We start from the raw sequence: 20,404 nt of genomic DNA on the forward strand, positions 1-20,404 counted from the left end.
TGTTTTTGAAGCGAGCCACAATTCCCTTGTCACAAAATATTGGTACTAATAGAATTCAATGAGCTAGATTACAGTGATAGGTATGTGATGCAACACCAAGTATAACTACATGGGCTTGTGCAAACTGTCCCACGACTATCTCACACGCAAAACAAATATCCAAACCCTAAAACAACATTTAAAAGAATAAACAGTGGGATGGACAAAATTCTCACCAGCTGCATTACTTAAGCTTCTTGACCTTCTTCATCTTCGTAGTCATAACCTTCCTCCTCAGCTGATGCATCTTGATATTGTTGGTACTCAGAAACTAGATCGTTCATGTTGCTTTCAGCCTCTGTAAACTCCATCTCATCCATACCTTCTCCAGTGTACCAGTGCAAGAAAGCCTTTCTTCGAAACATTGCTGTAAACTGCTCACTGACCCTACGGAACATCTCCTGAATTGAGGTGGAATTGCCAATAAAAGTTGAGGCCATCTTCAGTCCAGTTGGAGGGATGTCACAGACAGTAGACTTCACATTGTTAGGAATCCACTCCACAAAATAGGAAGAGTTCTTGTTCTGCACATTAATCATTTGCTCATCAACTTCCTTGGTGCTCATTTTCCCCCGGAACATGGCTGAAGCAGTCAAATAACGACCATGACGAGGATCAGCAGCACACATCATGTTCTTTGAATCCCACATCTGTTGAGTGAGCTCAGGAACGGTCAGGGCTCTGTATTGCTGTGACCCACGAGAAGTGAGAGGAGCAAATCCAACCATGAAGAAATGCAGCCGAGGAAATGGGATGAGGTTGACAGCAAGCTTGCGGAGATCAGAATTGAGCTGACCAGGGAACCGGAGACAGCAAGTCACACCACTCATAGTGGCAGAAATCAAATGATTAAGATCTCCAACTGAGGCAAACATCACGAGTTAGTACATTAATCTACATATACTAGCATAATACAATCATATAAAAAGGGCAAATCCTACAGAATCTTAACACCAGTACAATCACAATTGTAAAGTTTCACCAAAAAAAACTATTGCTAAGCAAGAAGACGACTTACAGCTTGGTGTAGTTAGTTTGAGAGTTCGGAAGCAAATGTCATAAAGAGCTTCATTGTCTAAAACCATGCACTCATCTGCATTCTCAACAAGCTGGTGAACAGAGAGAGTAGCATTATAGGGCTCAACAACAGTGTCAGAAACTTTTGGGGAAGGGAACACAGAGAAAGTAAGCATCATTCTGTCTGGGTACTCTTCTCTGATCTTAGATATGAGGAGAGTTCCCATTCCTGATCCAGTTCCACCTCCCAAAGAGTGACAAACCTGAAAACCTGAAATCAAAAACAGAGTCCACATTCATAAGCTCATCAAAGAAACAGACAATTTACTTGGATTCAAGCCATTTGCTGCACATAATCAACAAAATTATAGCAAGCACAAACTTCATTTCTCTCTTAGAAGCCTAACAAAAATTTGTTCTAACAGGGGATGAATACATCAGTCTTCAAACATCTAAACATAAAATTGGATTGTTGTTACGACGTAAACATGATTTCCTGCTTAAGTTGGACATACATACAACACACTGGATAATCAGTTAAACATACTTCGTTAACAAAATTCGTGACTTTGCTACCGTGCACAAGTACATACACAGTCCGATCACCGTCCGAGTAACCACACGTTACAAAATAAGTTCTGTTATAGAATCGAAAAGCACTGCACGAAAAGCAACAGCCAAATTACCTTGTAAGCAATCACTGTTCTCAGCCTCCTTCCTTACAACATCCATAACCGAGTCGATAAGTTCCGCTCCTTCAGTATAGTGTCCTTTGGCCCAGTTATTACCAGCACCAGACTGACCAAAGACGAAGTTATCCGGCCGGAATATCTGACCATAAGGACCTGATCTAACGCTATCCATGGTTCCCGGCTCCAAGTCCATGAGGACGGCGCGTGGAACGAACCTTCCACAACTTGCCTCGTTGTAGTAGACATTGACGCGCTCCAATTGAAGGTCACTCTCCCCTTTGTACCTTCCGGTGGAATCAATGCCGTGCTCGGCACACACAACCTCCCAGAACTTAGCTCCGATCTGGTTCCCACATTGGCCTCCCTGAATGTGCAAAATCTCACGCATTTTTGCCTTTCTGTTTTCGCGAGAAATTGAACGAATGGGATCAAAGTGTGGAAGAGAGAATTTTGGTTTAGGAAAATGGAGGAAAGAGGAGTTGAAGTTTATATAGTTGGTGGAAAAAATGAAAACGGAGTTAGTTCGCCGTTACAGCAAATTAATGTTGAAAAGTTTAGTCACGCGGGTTTGACGTGCGTGATAGACACGCGCTTTTATCACGTTGTGAAAAAAGCGGGAAGATTGTTGCGTGCATGTGAAGCGTCGGAAAGGAGGCATGTGATCACTGGAGAAATCATGTGAATAAACAGCTGGAAGAATTTTTAGAAGAAACTGTTTTTGTTTTGATCAATAATTGTAGAAATCACCCAACTAATGGAATGAATAATAAGTCACTAATTAATCGGTATTCAATAATTGTGATGGAATAGTAAGACGTGAAACTCAAATCAATAATAATTTAAATAAGTTTGGATAGTAGTTAGTGATAACTCAAATAGGAAACCCACACTATAATTCAATGGTGTGATTTACGAAAAGAATTTATGCATAAGCAAATTTGGAGTGTTTCTAACTTTTAATTGGTGTATAGCTTATAATGTTTGTTTTTTTAGGAATATGTTCTCCTCTTCACATGTTGACAAAAGTAAATTGAAAAGCATGGCGGAAATAAAGAAGATCACCCAAGAAATTATAAAATGCTAAATCATTTGTGATATATATATATATATATATGAGTCCAACTAAGATAGTAATCATATTTGTGTACATTTTACTGTCTCGTAACACTTAACATTGGAATTGTTGTTGTATATGGGCCAGACTGTAAAGTGAAGTGTGGGGAAAATGCCATTACATTTTATAGAGCAGAAAAAGTAAAACATCCCAAACGTGGTTTTCACTCAAACAATTGATGAAAAGAAAATCTAATATTCTTTTCGTCTCATTTTATGTGGCATCATTTCGTTTTTTGTTAGTTACAAAAAGAATGTCACATTTTCTTATATGGTAAGTATTTAAAGATATAATTTCTCTTTTACCCTTATTGATCCCACTTAATTTTCTAGTATATTTATGAGGAGAGAGAAAATTGAGTTACTTTTTTTAAGGACAATTTGATAAATATTTAATAGTCTTCATTATTTCTTAAATTTCGTGTCGAATCAAATGTTGCCACATCAAATGGGACGGATGAAGTATACTTTTCAAGAGAGATTCATACATATTACTCACCAGGGTTAGTATTCTTCTATTCTTATTTATTTGTTCATATTTCTTTTTTTTAATTGTCCCTATTTATTTGTTCATTTTACGAATTAAAAAGGGATTAAAAAAATCATATTATTCTCTCATATAAACTTCTTGAAAATTTCTAAATTTTAATTCATGTTTTTGAAACCATAATTAATAATGATAAAATTGTAAATTCATTATGCTAATAATTATTATCTTAATATATGTGTCATTCTTAAAGTAGACAACCAAATAGAGACGGATGACATAATATCTTTACTTCTCACGTGCACGGTTAATTACTATTTTAATTCTTATCGATTTCTCAAAATAAATATACTAACATATGATTTTTTCTAAAATTAATGGGTCATGGGTGCATGTACAATTGTCTAACCCTATCAGGAATAATAAAAAAAGGGAGTGAGTGAGATATCATGGAGTGATCAAGTGAGACCAGATGCATTAATCATTATACTTTCTCATCAAGCAACATTTCACTCAATTGATATTCTTGTGTCAACATAACATACTAACTTGATAATACATTGTGTTTTTTGATTGGATATATTTATGCTTAACTTTGAAAATTTACAAAAAATTGTTATTGGATTAATATAATATATTAATATTGATTGATTTGGTATCGATTCAGTGTTAGTCAACATATTGTCAATTAAATTAATAACACCTTTATTGAAAAATACATATATTTATCTATGTATGGTGATATGTTAATCCATGTATTATGAGCAGTTAGTTTTAGTTTCGATTGGTTAGCTTAATTTGTGATTAGTGTAGTTGTTAAGTTAGTTGTGCTTTGTGCGTAGGCTATAAGTAGCAAAATTCATTTTTTTACCCTTCCCAAAGTGTTTGATACTATTTGAATCTTGTTATCAAATTTCATTTTTTTTAATTTACGATTTAGTTTGTTATAATATTATAGCCATCCTCGGCAAATGAATTTGTATATAGGAATATTTAAAATCGAAGGATAATTGATAAGTCAATCGTAAAATTAGTTTATTAGCTTATTGGTATTGGGTTATAGAATAAACGATTTGGAATCTTTTAGTTCTTCCTGTTTGACCCAAAACCGATCAATTTAGCCATGAGCAGTTGAAGATAGCTCTAAAGGGAGTGTACATCAGAGCAAGAGGAAGCCAAGACAGCTACTGTAGTTGTGCCATTTGATGGGCCAAAGTAATCTACTGACAGCGATGAAAATATTAAAATTTTATAATTTATAGTTTATTGGTGTGGTAACTAATTATTCAATTTCATTATTGGATAAGCTGTTAACCTATTAAGAGTTATCACATTTACACTTTTAATTTAGGTATTAGCATCATTTAATAATCTTTCCATAATATATAAAGTATATATTGTTAATCTGTAAAGCCAAAAACATCAAAAACTATTTACTTATCTGTTAGTATTAACTATTACATGTACTACTAATCTATATATATATATATATTTTTTTTAGTATCGACTTTATAATTTAACTACATTTAAAATAGGGGAAAATATTCATCTTTTAAAGTGTGTCCATCGAGGAAAAAAGGTAGATGTTAGTCAATACATCGTTTGATAACCGCCTAATAAGTGCTAATATGTCATTGAACTAATCGATATCTTCTAGGTTTGCTAGCGGACTAGTACATTTAAAAATCAATATATGTTAGGTCAAATCGTTAAGAGAAATTATTCGCCCGATAAGCAACCCTAATATCAAGTGGTTCTCTTTGATTAATTTTTAGCTTTGTCGTTTGTTATCTTTTTTTTTTTAAAAAAAAAAAATCAATTCTCGTATGAATTAAATTTATTTTGAAATTAGCAGGTCTTAATTATCAAATATTTACCAATCGAGTTAATTCGAATAATTTGGATATACTTGAGGCTTATTTGTTCATGCGATATAAAATATTGAGACAAAGTTAAAATTATGTTTGGATATATAATTTGAATATTTTATGTATATAATACTTATTGATCGAATTTTAATTCAATAAAAACATAACATAAGTTATAGTGTACTAATTTATAATATAATCCTTCCATATATTACATCTTCACACATTGAACGTGTATTTTTCAATCGTTTGTAATTAATTTTTTCAATTAATGCCACAACGGTCGGTTTTGTCTACTCAATATAATAATAAAACACTATATTATTTATTAAATGTTGATTTGAATGAAGTAGTAGTAAATTTTGTTAGTAAATAAATTTGAAGAATTTAAACGGTAAAGTAGAAACTTATTTGAAGTAATAATAAATTTCATGTTAGTGAAAATAATTATCATATGAGATACAAATAATTATAAAAGTAATCACATACATTATAAATTTTATTTACATATGAAGTAAAGTAAATATAAATGTAAATTTTTTTTTACAAAATATAAATTTGTAAATTAATTTTTATATTTTAAAAATTGCAAATGATAATTTAAAAATCAGCTTAATGTCCAAACTGATCCTCCTCAATAGTTTTGGACTGTTATTGAATTGGGCAACTTTCACATATAACAAATAAAAAATTTATATTTGTATGTCATAACAAAGTTTACATAATTGCGCTCCATAACAAATATAAAAACTATATAATTCGCTATATATATAATTGAAGCAAATTGTATAAAACGAATTATATAAAACAAGAAAGAGAAAGACACTTGGACGGCGGAGAAATTAGCTTTGTTTGTCCCGGATCCGATAACCCATGAAGATTTGGGCGATCCGAAATCGGGCTGTAATGTCGAATTTGTGTATCCAAAACCCTCACAAAACCCTCGTCTTCAACTCGCAGCTTTGTGTTCATTCAACCTTTGGAGCTGCTGTAAATTTACTTCCTTTAATTCATAAAGCAGAAGCAGAGGAATCATACTGTAAGAAAAAATGGTGAGCAAAAGGCAGAGAATAGCTCGAAAACGATACAAGGAAGCTAATCCTGAACTATTCCCTAAGCCAGAACCAACTCCGCCCAAAGACCCGAACAAGAAAAAGAAGAAGAAGAGCACTTTCAAGAAGAAAAAAGGAGAATCCAAAGATCCTAATAAGAAACGTTCATTTACTAAGCATCCTTTTAGAGTCGCTGGAATGAAGCCTGGTGAAAGCTGTTTTATATGTAAAGAACATGACCATATTGCCAGGGATTGCCCTAGAAAAGCTGAATGGGAAAAGAATAAGGTACAATTTTTTTTTTTCAATTGTTGTGTATATTTTTGTATTGCAATGTTTATGATACTGTGCTGGAGTTTATGATAGGGCTGGTAATGCTAACACCAGCTTCAATGGAAGTACGAGTAACAAGAGATAGTAACAGAACATAAACGACGACAAACAATACGATAGGGAATAATAAACGAAAAATGAATGAAAATTGAATTGAATCTATTGTTTCATTTCGTCTTGTTATTTTGACATGTTATTTAAATGAATGATAATGCTTTGATATTTTGGTTCGGTTCGGTTCTCCATGGTGTAGTCATTCCAGAGTTTGACTGCTAAAACTGTCGATTTACAGCAAATAGATGAATTCTATTATGAACTTAATACTCCATAACTAGATTCATAGTGCATTGTACTTTAGTTTGCTTATTTAAGAAAATATGTTTATTTCATATCATTAATCCCAATTAACTTCTAAATAGCCCTTTCCAATTGTTACCTAACACTACCGTTGGTGGTCAGTCCAGCCTCCGCCACTCTTGATTCCACCAACTTTTATTATCAATGGAACATTGGAAAATGACTTAGCAGATGATTTTCTTAGGTAAAATTTTTCCTTTTCTGGTAAAAACAACTGAAGTCATACCAAACGTGGCCTTTGTACAGAATTTATTTAGTGTTGACTTATAGTGGCACTGCTCAATGATATCTGAGATGATGTTTTGCTACACTAGAAGAATATTATTGCCTCGTTTTGATTTTTGCTTCTTTGGTTGATATGTGTCTATGAAGATATGTTTGCTTTGTCGCCGACGTGGTCACAGCCTGAAGAATTGCCCCAACAAGAATGATGAAGTAGTGGATAAGAAGTTATGTTACAATTGTGGGGAAACAAGCCATTCTTTGGCTAACTGCCCCTATCCGCTTCAAGATGGTATTTTTCCTTTGACCTTATCTGGTAGTATCTCTTGTCTTCATTCCGTGAACAATGTAATTTCTTTTACTTCTTTATTAATTTTTTTGGGTGCATACGTTTCTTCAGGTTGTGAACTTTTTACTTGTCCTCCTCGTCGTAATTTCAATACTGGTCCACTATATTTCATGTACTCTGTGTATCAACTTTGTAATATGCAGTATGGAAGTGTTAAACATTGAATAATTAAGGCTAAACTACTAAATTAGTTCCTGAACCAACTGACAGGGTCAGGGTATTGGTTAATTGTTATAGTGTTGTCTTGACCAATCAAACTCCATTAATCCATACTTACAAAATAAGAGTTGACCTAAATTGAGTTAATGCTGAGTTAAAAAATTAGTTTCAGAATTTCTTTGGTGGAGACAAAAAGAGAGTATATGCAACCGCCAAAACTGAAGTGCTTCAAAAATTAGCATATGCTAAACTTTTGCTATATATGTGCTATTCAGATTGAGTAACCCTTGTTTTTCCAAGGGTCTATTGAAGTTGATCTAACAATAATATCTATTTTCTTAGAAAGATTTTCCTTGTTTCTTTTCTTTAATTTTAGTATAATCATGTTGTTTTCTCAATTATGCAGGTGGAACAAAGTTTGCCAGTTGCTTTATTTGTAAAGAACAAGGTCACTTGAGTAAGGACTGCCCTAAAAATACTCATGGCATATACCCAAAGGTACATATATTCTATTGGCTTCAACCTTTATTTTCAATCACTTCACAGCTACCTTCTGATGCTGGTTCGATACGTCCATGTTTACTCAATCAAAATGAGCTTTTTTCTAAGGAAACTTAAAAACGTTAATTTCACAGGAGGTTAGAAGTTCAAGTTCTTGATGACTTTTGTTTGCAGGGTGGTTGTTGCAAAATTTGTGGTGGCGTTACACATTTGGCAAGAGACTGTCCTAATAAATCTGGCAAAGCTTCTGATGCGGCCATTGGTAGATTTAAAATTTGTACGTACTTTAATATATTATTCCATTACTTTGCTCTTCGCCACTTCTAGTTTTGTCTTCACTTTTAGGAAAAAAGATATATCAAAAAGATTTCTACTGTTTGCAACCTTTTGTATGCTATCATTTTTTATAAATGTTTAAGTATCTCTTTAAGGGGTCGTTTGGTAGAGTATATAAAAATAATGTTGAATAGAGTGTATTAGTAATGCTTGTATTAGTTATGCTTCTATTAGCTATACATAGATTATTTCTTAGGCGTTGTTTTGTTTAGTTTATAAAAAATATAATGCATTGTATAAAAAATTTATTTACAAAAATATCCTCCATAATTATGGTGAAAAAGATGTAAAAAGGGTTTTGAGGGATAATTGGGTCTTTAATCATGCTAATACACACTGAATCTCTGTCTTACTAATACTTAGAAACCATGGTGTTAGTCATACACTTCCCAATACACAATAGAGTGTATAAGTAGTGCTTGCAGTAGTTACACATAGCATGAAAAAGTGCACCAAACAAGGTACCACTAATACATATAGCTAATGCATGCATTATTTATTGCTAATACACTCTACCAAATGACCGCCAACATATTAACTTATATGCTATCATCATAATGTCCACACTGTAACTTCTTTGTCATTCAGTTTGGCTCATGTCCTACATACCTAATCATTTGGCCCTCAATAGTTGCAGATTTAGCAAGGCTGCTTATAACTTGACAAACAGAGCACTTGATCTCTTCTACTTCTCTTGTGCATGACCTAGTCTTGTTTTTCTCTCGACGGTATAAAGACAGTCCAACAACTTTGTCAACTTTTTTTTCTTTATCTGCTCAGTTGAACAGGTTTTGGCCATGTCACAGCCAAGCCAATTACTTTTGGTTCAGAAGAGAATTAATCAAGCTACAGTCGTCTGTTTTATCATATTTTTTTGTATATAATTAAAGGCCTCATAAGTCAGTCACTCTAGTCCCATTTCAATATAAAGTCTGGACCTTCTCATGTCCTCTTCCATACACTCCTTTGGTTGCATGAAGAGAAATTTATGTCATGTGAATAACTTTTGGTGGACGTTTGTTTGCTCCCTGATTGATTACAAACATACCCTCATAGATTTTTTTTTACTGTATGCTTGTGGCTTGTTGGTAATGGATGCTGCTTGCTAGTGTTGGTTTGGTTTCAACTGTTCCACCTTTTTTGTGACCTTTCCCTTGTTTCTGACAGCTCAATTTGAAGACCGGCCAAGGGGACAAGTTACCAAACTCAGCAGTGGGGATGATCTTGAGGATGACTTCAACTTCAAGGCAGATGATGTTAATGAAGACGATGATGCTAAATTAAAGAAGAAAAAAGAACCTAAAGTTGTTAACTTTGTAGGATGAATGAATCTCCAGAAGAACCGATGATCCTGGAAAGTGGTTTTCTTGAAACTGATCCAAATTTCTTGTCCAACAACTGCAATTCACTTTCAAATTTTGATTTGCAATACTTTTCTCCTCTACTTATTGAGGAACACAAAATACGGCAGAAAATTAGAACACTTAAAATGACAAATTATTGGAGAGTGCTAATGCTTAATGGTGTCTATTGAGTATGACAAAATATAGATTAGGACTATTTTCTACTCCTCTTTTCATTAGTTAACTGTGTATCCACCATTTTTGTTTTTGTTTTTGTTAATTGCATTGGCTTGATGTAAACACTCAGTGCGTTTAACTTTTTTTTCAGTTTCCTAGTTCTACTTCTGCTGACCTGGTCCTTAGATGTTGTACTTTGAGTTAGTAGGATGATCAAATTAGAGTATTGCATTTCAAATGAATATTGTGCCAACAATATAAAATAGAGAAGGATTTTTGTTGAAGTGTAAATTAACATTTGTATAATTAGGGAGAAACTGAATAAAATTTGGGATTAATTTTATTTTATACTTGGTTTGAGATACAAACGATATATTACTACACCAAATTGACAATAAGATAAAATATTCTTATTTATCTCGTCACGGTTATCAAACGAAGTTCAACAGGGAATTATATGACAGTTGACAAAGAATGGTCGTGGTGGTGACTTAAATGATTAATGAGCCTCAAAAATAGCTCAGAATACTCACAACCCCTTATCTAACATTTCCTCTTTAAACTCCGAATTTTTCTTTCGTATTATTTATTATTTATTATAAATAATAAACCAGCTAGACTGTGTTTTTTCTCTTGTAGATTGAAGGATCTCTACCATTTTCTCCTCTATCCCCCCACCCCTTTATCCTTTTTTTTCTCTATCAATTTTGCAGGCAGAGATCCTTTTCTATTTCATAATTACATTACACGACACCATGGTATATATATACACACACATTGTTTCATTTTTGTTTTCAATCACCATTTTCTCATGTTATACATATTAACAAATATATCGGTGGATGACACCAACTTCTACTTTAGACACCTCATTTTAAGTAGGCTTTGTTTATTTTGAACATCTGTAGTAGGCCTGTGTCATTTCGACACTTTTTTTTTTTTTTTATATATATATTTTTATATTCTCATATCCAACTTTAGAGTGTAAAACTTTTACAGATGGATCATGGTGCACTCACTAAGCATATAATTTTCAAAAAAAAAAAAACATTTCTATATATAATATATTTCCACGGTAGAAAAAAAATGGATCTTTCATGTTTGTTGAGTGAATGCATCCATTGGCATACACGGAGTTTCTGTAAGCAAAATTCAATATTATCATTATCCATTGTTCTATACATAAAAATTACGAAGCAGTGTCATGTGTCACCTCTTTGATACCAAGTGCGTAAGCACCAATATAATGACGTTTCATAATATATATACTTGTTATTGTTGATGATCTTGTCTTAGGATTTATCAATTATTGTTATTGTTGTTTCATTTGAATTTTCTTCATGACGTTTGACAAATATATGTGTATCAGGCAAATGCTGTGTCTGGAACGGCAGTACAAGATGAATGTAAGCTAAAATTCTTAGAACTAAAAGCAAAGAGAAACTACAGGTTCATTATCTTCAAGATTGATGGTCAGGAAGTGGTGGTAGAGAAACTTGGAAGTCCAGAAGAAAGCTACGACAATTTCACTAACTCTCTCCCTCCCGATGAATGTCGTTATGCTGTCTTTGATTTCGACTTCACAACTAATGAAAATATACAGAAGAGCAAGATTTTCTTTATTGCCTGGTATACATAAATATCCATTTGACAAAAAAAAACAGAACATTTGTCCTGATTCTAACTAATAATAGCCATGATTATATGTGTTTTAGGTCACCTGAATCATCAACAGTGAGGATGAAGATGGTGTACGCGAGCTCAAAGGACAGATTCAAGAGAGAACTAGATGGAATTCAAGTCGAATTGCAAGCAACTGAACCTAGTGAAATGAGCTTAGATCTTATTAAATCGCGAGCCTACTGAGTCACTCTCATGTAATGCCTTTACACAGCATTCTGTATCAAATGGTGGTTTTTCTCCTGAATAAAACATCTGATTATTGCTCTTGTTGCATTTTAGATTAACTAATTCCGTTATATTTTCAAGTCATTCAATTTCAAATGAATATATTATTACAAACGCTTATACAATGAAACAAAACAGAACTTCTTTTCTGAATTGTTTTCCTTCAAAACATATGTTATCTCAACATCAAGGTTTATCGTTCGTGTGCTTCATTACAATGTATATGATGAATAATACAACACCTTACTACGTGTAAAAGAAGAAAAAAAAACTAAAATCTTCGTTGTTGTTTGCTTTTGTTCTTCCAGTATTGCTGTTCCCACGAGTCAACTTGTTTTATTGAATTTTCTTTTCTATCAAGAATAGAGTGAAGACCTGCAGGGCCATATGGAGGTGGCATGTTGCAAGGTGTCGCGTCTGAGGGGCCTTCAACCATAGATTCTAACATGAACTTCTTTGTCAATCCTTCAGCTGAGCATGCCATTGCTTCTGAACAAAGCTCAACTGCTTTACGAGGTACAGTTGGCTTGTATTTCAACAGCTTTGCGTACTCACTCAAGAGATGGAACATGTAATCGTACACATAGTCCATTTTTAATTGTTCCTGAATGAAATCGCTAGCTGCCTTGCCAATCGCCTGTGCCTATGTTATTCACCAAAGAATTAAGTTACCGGACAATGCCAATAAGATGGTGAAGACAGTGATGAGTTTGGGGTCGGGTTATAGATTACCTCTTGTTCATGAGTATTCCCCCAATCAACAGCATGCTTGATTGATCGGCATTTGTCTTTATCTTTTACGGGCCAGTAATGTTGCAGAGGCATCAAACCTCTGGTGTAGAAATCGTAGTACTGGGGTTTTATAAGTAACGTAACAGAATCACATGCCAAAATATATTTTTCACTCACGGACCATGCGGATCCTTCTACATAAATCTTGTACCTGACATAATTGCATAATGAAGAAGAGAGAAAAATCGGACAACGTTTAGGAAGATATAGTTAACAAACATGGACATGTTAACGAAAAATAAAGCTAAACCGGTAAGAGAAACAACTTTATTTTTCGTACCTGTGGATGCACTGATTAGCTAAGTCTGATTGCTTGTACCCTTGCTTCTCTGCTTGAGCCCAGTCCTACATATATTCATAGATTCATCACTTAAATTTCTGACATGCGACAACAAACATGATTACCAGTGGCGTACCTATCTTGGTCCAATGGGTGTTGAGCGACACCCTTAGTCCTTTATATGTAGTGGTTAAATTTTAGTTTTATAAATATAAATACATAAATTGACACCTCTCGAAACAAGTTGAAGGTCTAGTCTATTGGTTAGGGATTTACAAATACTATACTGTTTAAGTCCTACTAGCCTATTTATAATATTTTTTTGCTATAACCATTGACAATCCTTAATGAAAATCCTGTGTCCGCAACTGATGATTACATATGTGGTAGAACAAGATACCTGAGCATATACGCGTGCATTCCAGTCCTGCTTTTCTGAAGCATTGCACTTGAGAAGATCCCTCCTGGTTTCAGCAACAACAGGATTGCCTTTCCAGTATGCATATGGTTCCCTTTCGGTCCATTTCATCTTCTCATTCCCTTTCTTCAAATCCTTCGACAAAGTCTCCCACGGCTTTATATTAATCTCCGGCCTACACAATGTTTTCGGAACAAAAAGAGAGTTCAATAAAGCATATAAGATTATCAAATCAATATGTATGCGAGAAAATTGAGGTTCGTACCATCCCCAAAATGACCAATCTGGAAAGACAATATCCAAACTACTATCATTCCCACAGTATCGAAACAGAGGTGGAGGAACAGGGGCCTTAGGGTGTCGATAGAATTCAGTCTTTAGAACTGGCCAGTCGACACAGTCGAACATCAGGTCCAAATCAGGTACTTTACCAGGGTACCTACGTAACATTTGTAAAATGCCCCATAATGTAAATGTGTCTCTACTTTGAAATGCCTTATGATAGGTTTCAACGTATGCTCTTCCATTCACTATCACCAACCGAAAATCTGCCGTTCTTTTGGCTCTCATCACCATTTCTTTGGTGATTCCTGTTTCTCTCCAATGCCATAGGTCATCGTAGATCCAACGAAAGTAATCTGGACATGTAGGCGGCGGAGAAGATGACGTAGAGGATTCATTTTGTTCGGTGAACTTCAACGGGTAGTAAGATGCAGGGCAAGTTCTTGTGAGGTTCCCAAGTGTACAATTTAGTTGGATTTCCAGTTTCTTCAGGGGCTGTTTTGAGACTGATGGGGTTGCATAAGTGTGATTGTAGCGTATAACGCGGGTTACTATTGTCTTTCGCGGAGAATACCCTGTGGTGGACTGTCAATGTGGAAGAATAAACCATTAGCGTAAATTCAATAAGACGAGGAATTGGTTCACAATGTATACAAGAACTAGATATGAATGTTGAATATATGGTGCCATGAAGACGACATCATGATCACATAGGTGAACTCAGAATTTGAAGACTTTGTGTGCACCAATAAACTTAAAATAAAAACAACAGAGAAAAGTTTCCTAGGAGGTTCCTCTAGCCTGTACAAGCGATACAAGGGCATTCCTATACTCCTCATGGGAGCGCAACTAGTTTCTAAAAATTTCTCAAGATAGATATACATCTAACTTTTTTCTAAAGTTTAACAGTTGCACGTGCATCCCCAAATATGAATATGGGTCCGCCTCTGATTATGGATGGTTTATATAACGAACAATGTCCTATAATCACAAGGGTGAAGGAACGAGATGACCAAGAAGTAGTTGAAATTGTTTCACATTAGCACATAAATCCTCATTATTATTTTTTTGTTACTATAACAGTTTCAAAATGTAGCATATTAAGTAATTAGTCCAACTTTGTTCTTGTTTTGCTTTGCTTTAGCACGCATGATTACAAAAATACAGTGACTCGAGACCGACCTTGCTTTGCGAAGGTAAAAAGATTGTTTTTCGTAGATAAGTAATAATCGAAGCAAAGGAAACAATATGCAATAATAAAATCAAAAGCCTAAAATAATATATATATATCCCCTCTATATCAATTTATTTTTCTCAATTTGTCCTAAAAAGAATGTCTATTTTTCTTTTTTAGCAACTCTTTCTTCCAACTTTCTACATTTAAGACCTAAAAGTTACTCCCTTCGTTCAGTATTGTTTGTCATGAATTTATTTATAGAGTCAATTTTTAAGAATTTTGATCAACATTTTAATATATTTTTTCATCATATTCATATATAAAATATAATTTATAGTATTTTTCATATAATCTTTTAATATCTAAATTTTTTTGCTTAAAATATTAAATTAATATAATTTAATTTAATTTTAAACGTTAATTAATTTAATTTTTGAAAAAAGTAAGACGATAAATTAAAGCGGTCGAAGAGAGTACGTAAAAGACCTTTTAATTAATATATTGTATTATAACATGGGTAACAGAAACGAGAATGCGTAATGATAGCACAAAATAATGACACGTAAACTTACACAAGAGACACTTGGCGTAATTTTCACAGCAAAATTGTTTCATATAATAATGTTTTAATAATACTTTAAAATAAAAAAGCTAAAGGACAGCGTAAAAAATGGGTTAAATTACAAATCCGCCGCATATTTGCCCAACAATTTTTATTGCACAATCAATAATGTACGGCCAGTATTGGATTTTTTTTTCATAATTTTAAAATATTCATATAAATATCTCATGATAAAATAAATAAATAAAAATGTAAATTTATTTATTAAGACAAAGAGGAAATATTATTCTAACACTTTTTAAAAAAATTATGTTACGTGGTGGATTCAGAATTTTATCAAAAGAATTTCAATTAAAATATGGTCAAAACTCATTTAAAATTCACAATTAAGAAAAACTGCAAATGCCTCCTAATAGTAATATGATTGTACTTTCATATAATAATCTGAATAATTAACTTATTTTCTCGAAGGGATTAAGCATTTTGTAGCTAATAATATTACAATGAAGAAAAACAAACAAACAAAGAAGAAAGAACATCATTTCTTTTTTGTTTCTTCTGGTGTTTGTTAAAGTCTGTGAAGAAAAAAAACACATTTAACTTAATTATCGAAGAAGTATCGAAAATATTCTTAAATTTGACATAAATTATTAATGTTATTTTTAAATTAAAAATATCTATTTATATGATTAATTAAATTTAAATACATTCCCGATGGATAACATCACATAGCAATATAATAGTCTCAAACTTTTGTAGAAACATAAAACTAGCGAGAATTTAACATGTATTTCACTCATATTATAAAACTGACAACGTATTTAAGCTCAGTTATACGAATAAATAGATATTTTCAAGATTGTCAATAAAATTAATAAGAGTAACTTACATTGTTGAATGGAGAGTATAGGAAGTGGGTGGAGAAAATAGCTCCGATGAAGAGAAGAAGAGAAACAAAAAGGGTTAGTGAAGATGTTGTTTTGGTCGCCATTATATCTTTAATGATGAAACATACAACAAATTTGTTGCTTGCAACCGCCAATATACCTTTGAAATTATAGGTGACAAATTTTTCCTCTATAATAAATGTCAATTTTGTCAATATAAACCAAACTTTTACTTTTATTTTTAGAGGTACAAAGACTTTTAGAGTATCCACCTTAAAACGCCATTTGGATTTGGTAAATAAATATATATATTATTAAAGGATAATGTCCAAATAACCCCTTAACCTATGTTCGAAATTTTAGAGATACACTTATATTATATTAGTCCTGAACTTATTTAATTAATAATTTTTTATCTCTTTTTAGCTTACGTGGCACTATCCTGTGAACCCAACGATGGCTAACTTTTTTTTTCAAACTAGTACCACGTAAGCTAAAAAGAGGTAAAAAATTACTTATAAAATAAGTTTAGGGATAATAGAATCTTAATATAATATAAATGTGTACCTGAGATTTTGAACATAGATCGAGGAGGTATTTGTTTTTCTATTATTAATAAAAAGAGAGAATAAGGGGGTGATGTAATTTATTTTGACTTTTGGTACCCTGACTGATGAAGAGGAGGAGGTGAATAGTTTTATTTTATTTGAAGAAAAAGTGCAAAAGTGGAAACAGAAGAATAATGTGAAGTAATTAAATAGAGTTTGTATGCTGCAAAATCAGGTGAGGAAAACAAAACTAAGTCATGAGAAATTAATAATAGAAAGAGAGTTTGATGAGCTTTTTATGGAAAAAGTTTGAGATATAAGTTAAGAGAGGGTGGAGATTCTACGATATATATTTAATTTTAATTAGAATTTTTGGAGGTTAAACCTTAAATTTTAGTTCATTTCTATATAAAGAGTATTATATTTTCTCGAAAGGCATCTTGAGTAGTTCATAAAGGTTATGAAATATTCGTATAAAGGTCAAAGTTATATTATATTAGTTCGAGAAATATGTCACTTTTGACTTTCGAATTAAGAGATAAATCATAGAGAATAGAATCGAGGGAGGAACAAAAATGTACCCATAATAATTATCAACAAATATTCATGTTTTTTTTTCAGATTTCATCTCTGTGATTTATTTATTTTCCATATGTTTAAAATTTGTTGCAAATATTGTGCACTAGCAATATTTTTATTATTTTATCTCGGAAAAATATACAAGTATCTCCTCAACCTATGCACGAAATCTCAGAGACATACTTATACTATACTAAAGTCCTATTACACCCCTGGACTTATTTTACAAGTAACTTTCTGCTCATTTTCGGCCTATGTAGCATTAGCTTGGGAAAAAAAAGTCAATCGGCGTTCGACCACAAGATAGTGCTACATAGACCGAAAAGAGCTAGAAAAGTATTAATAAAATAAGTTCGAGGGTAATAGGACTTTATTATAATATAAGTTTGTTTCTGAGATTTCGAACATAAATTGAAAAGATACTTGTACATTATCTCTTTCTTTTCTATTTAAGTTTGATATCTATATTGAAATCTAATTAATTCAAATTCGTGATACGAAGAATTAACACTTCTCATCAAAAATATATTTGCATTCAAAGTTCAAAACTTAGAAATTTTAGTTAAAGAAAAAAACATCACTATCCACTACACCGCATAAATGTGTGCAGTAATAATTAGTATGCCTCAAATTAAGGGGCCTGTTTTCTTTATTTGTTCTGTTAAGGGTGCAGTGTGGGAGGGAATAGGAGTAGTTCTTGAGGAGCTATTTTTGGAATTATTATTTTGCACTTCCTTTATTTCTAAGAGAGTGATAAGTTTCTCAATTTATATGATATTTTTTATTTTTTAAGAATCAAATAATTTGGAATTGATGAGAAATTTATTCGTAGATTTTAAAAAAAATTTATATAGAATTTATTTATTTGTAAATTATTTTAAAAATATTAGAAATTATAATAAATGAGAATTTAAAAATGAAATGATGTATGATAAATTTACGAACAAAAATAAATTTGTTTGAATTTTGAAATTCGAAAAATGTCACATATTTTGATACAAAGGGAGTATTTCTTTGTTTCTATATATGTGATACAGATAGAATTTTGCTTTTGTATATGTTTTTTTTTTTAAAAAAAAAAAACTTTAAACTGTTAATTATTGTGATTTATTTTTTTTTGTTATTTTTTAACAATATATGTTATTTCTTTTGTTAGAATTTATGTCACATGTATGTCATTAGGAGAGTGAACCAAACTTTTTATATGATTTGAAAATATTTTAGTTGTTAATTATTGTAATTTTATGATATTATTTACGTGACTTTCAATAATATATGTTGTTCCATTTATTCAATTTCACAGGGGAATGATAGTATTGTAAGGGTCGATTAAAGATTTTCTTTTTAAAAGAAGAAATAAAGAATTTAAGGTGTCTAGCCTCTTATTCACTGTGACTTATAGTGTATTTTATGTAATTTTCAAGTTTATGATACAATATTTTAAATTGTTTTGATAATTTATGATATCTTAAACATAATCTTTGAATATATAATAAATTAAAAAGGAAAATAAGATAAATAAATTAAAATAGAAAAAAATACAGCAATAAAATTTGAACAAATATAAATATGTAATATTGTTCACTTACCAACTTTAATTTGTATTTATGATCAAATAAATTTGAATTTTTAATTTTCTTTTTATTTTGATTGCTTTTAATTTTGTTAGTGTTAAGAAACTTGAATAAAGTCACACTTCCAATTTGGCAATATGGTTTATAACAAAAGAAACAAAAAAAAATCATTGGAATGTAGATTTATCTTTTGAAACAAATAGAAAGTAAAATTTCTTTTATTAAATAATTGTATATTTACTCAAAAGGTATATTTTATATATATGGGTATGTATTTTTGTGTTTTTAGTTAAATGTATTTTCGTTTTTATCTTTATTGATTTTTTAATTAACGTTTTTTTAAATTTTATTCGGCCATAATTATGACATATCAATATCACATTTTTTGAGACAATAAGAGAATGAAGTATTTAAACTGATAAGAATATAATCGGATGTCTTTAAATAAATAACTATTAGTTCTAGTTTTAGTAATGGAAGTTGCTCATTGCATGAATGTAAATAAGAATAATAAATTATATTTTGAGTCAATTTCTTATTTAATTTATTATACTTAAAGATATATTAATGTATAAATTTAAAAATAAAAAATATATACAAAAATATAATAAAATAAAAATATAAAACATAGTTATTTATCATAAATAACATACTTATAACTGTTGGAACTTCGTAATCCTCACGCTATTGTTTTCATACATTTGAAATTATCCTAAAATTTTAAAATATTTACCAAAAACACATATGAGAAAGTATGTAAGAACTACACAAACTGAAGGGCACAAACAAAACATGACAAAAGTGATGTTTAGTTTTTCATGATGATGTAAGCGAAGGGTAATGTTGTCAAAGACACAATAATTTTCACCATCCCCTACGTGGAGATAATGTTAAGGTTCGGTAGTATTGAGGACTCGGACTCAAACTTGAGGATTGTTTGGCGTGAGAATTAAAAATATAGTGATTTTATAAAAAAAAAAAATCATTTTGTTTGAGATAATTTATTTCATTATTTATATTATTGTGATGGAATAAGTTATTTCATATATATGGTGGAACAAATTATTTCAGAATAGCTAATTCTAAAATAACTTATCGTAGAATAACTTGTTCCCAACCAAACGACCTCTTGTTAAATAGAATATTTGATTAACATAGATAATTCAAAATTGGGATGCTAAAGAAAATGAGATTACAAATCGAATTCTCAGCAACAAATTACTATAGAATAAAGTCCTCATCAACAGAATAAAATTTAGAAAATCAATCGAACTATTAAGATTTATCTTAAGTATATTTGATTAGCTAAGATTTAAGACTAGAAATTTACTATAGATGAAAATTTGGAACTA

General features: G+C 31.6%; 4 protein-coding genes across 4 annotated transcripts; 2 read left to right on the forward strand and 2 right to left on the reverse strand.

Moving 5' to 3' along the window:
* Window positions 1–21: 21 nt before the first annotated feature.
* LOC101251552 (tubulin beta-1 chain) lies at window positions 22–2,822 on the reverse strand. The gene is made up of 3 exons (XM_004234348.5): window positions 1,743–2,822; window positions 1,058–1,327; window positions 22–901 (listed from the first exon to the last, which is right to left on the reverse strand). Exons 1-3 carry the CDS (start codon window positions 2,134–2,136, stop codon window positions 228–230), a joined length of 1,338 nt encoding a protein of 445 aa, XP_004234396.1. The 5' UTR covers window positions 2,137–2,822; the 3' UTR covers window positions 22–227.
* A 3,189-nt stretch (window positions 2,823–6,011) lies between these two features.
* On the forward strand, window positions 6,012–10,203 carry LOC101268652 (uncharacterized protein C683.02c). The gene is made up of 5 exons (XM_010319303.4): window positions 6,012–6,556; window positions 7,331–7,472; window positions 8,095–8,186; window positions 8,364–8,466; window positions 9,693–10,203. The coding sequence occupies exons 1-5, from the start codon at window positions 6,266–6,268 to the stop codon at window positions 9,848–9,850; spliced, it is 786 nt and encodes a 261-aa protein (XP_010317605.1). The 5' UTR covers window positions 6,012–6,265; the 3' UTR covers window positions 9,851–10,203.
* A 459-nt stretch (window positions 10,204–10,662) lies between these two features.
* LOC104646149 (actin-depolymerizing factor 12) lies at window positions 10,663–12,012 on the forward strand. The gene is made up of 3 exons (XM_010319302.4): window positions 10,663–10,803; window positions 11,415–11,674; window positions 11,761–12,012. The coding sequence occupies exons 1-3, from the start codon at window positions 10,801–10,803 to the stop codon at window positions 11,909–11,911; spliced, it is 414 nt and encodes a 137-aa protein (XP_010317604.1). The 5' UTR covers window positions 10,663–10,800; the 3' UTR covers window positions 11,912–12,012.
* Window positions 12,013–12,037: 25 nt separating this feature from the next.
* On the reverse strand, window positions 12,038–17,018 carry LOC101250963 (uncharacterized). Its single transcript, XM_004234346.5, has 6 exons — window positions 16,354–17,018; window positions 13,709–14,310; window positions 13,426–13,618; window positions 13,026–13,090; window positions 12,686–12,896; window positions 12,038–12,596 (listed from the first exon to the last, which is right to left on the reverse strand). The coding sequence occupies exons 1-6, from the start codon at window positions 16,453–16,455 to the stop codon at window positions 12,225–12,227; spliced, it is 1,545 nt and encodes a 514-aa protein (XP_004234394.1). The 5' UTR covers window positions 16,456–17,018; the 3' UTR covers window positions 12,038–12,224.
* Between the last annotated feature and the right edge of the window lie 3,386 nt (window positions 17,019–20,404).

Source organism: Solanum lycopersicum, chromosome 3, assembly GCF_036512215.1.
Source record: "Solanum lycopersicum chromosome 3, SLM_r2.1".
Taxonomy (NCBI): domain Eukaryota; kingdom Viridiplantae; phylum Streptophyta; class Magnoliopsida; order Solanales; family Solanaceae; genus Solanum; species Solanum lycopersicum.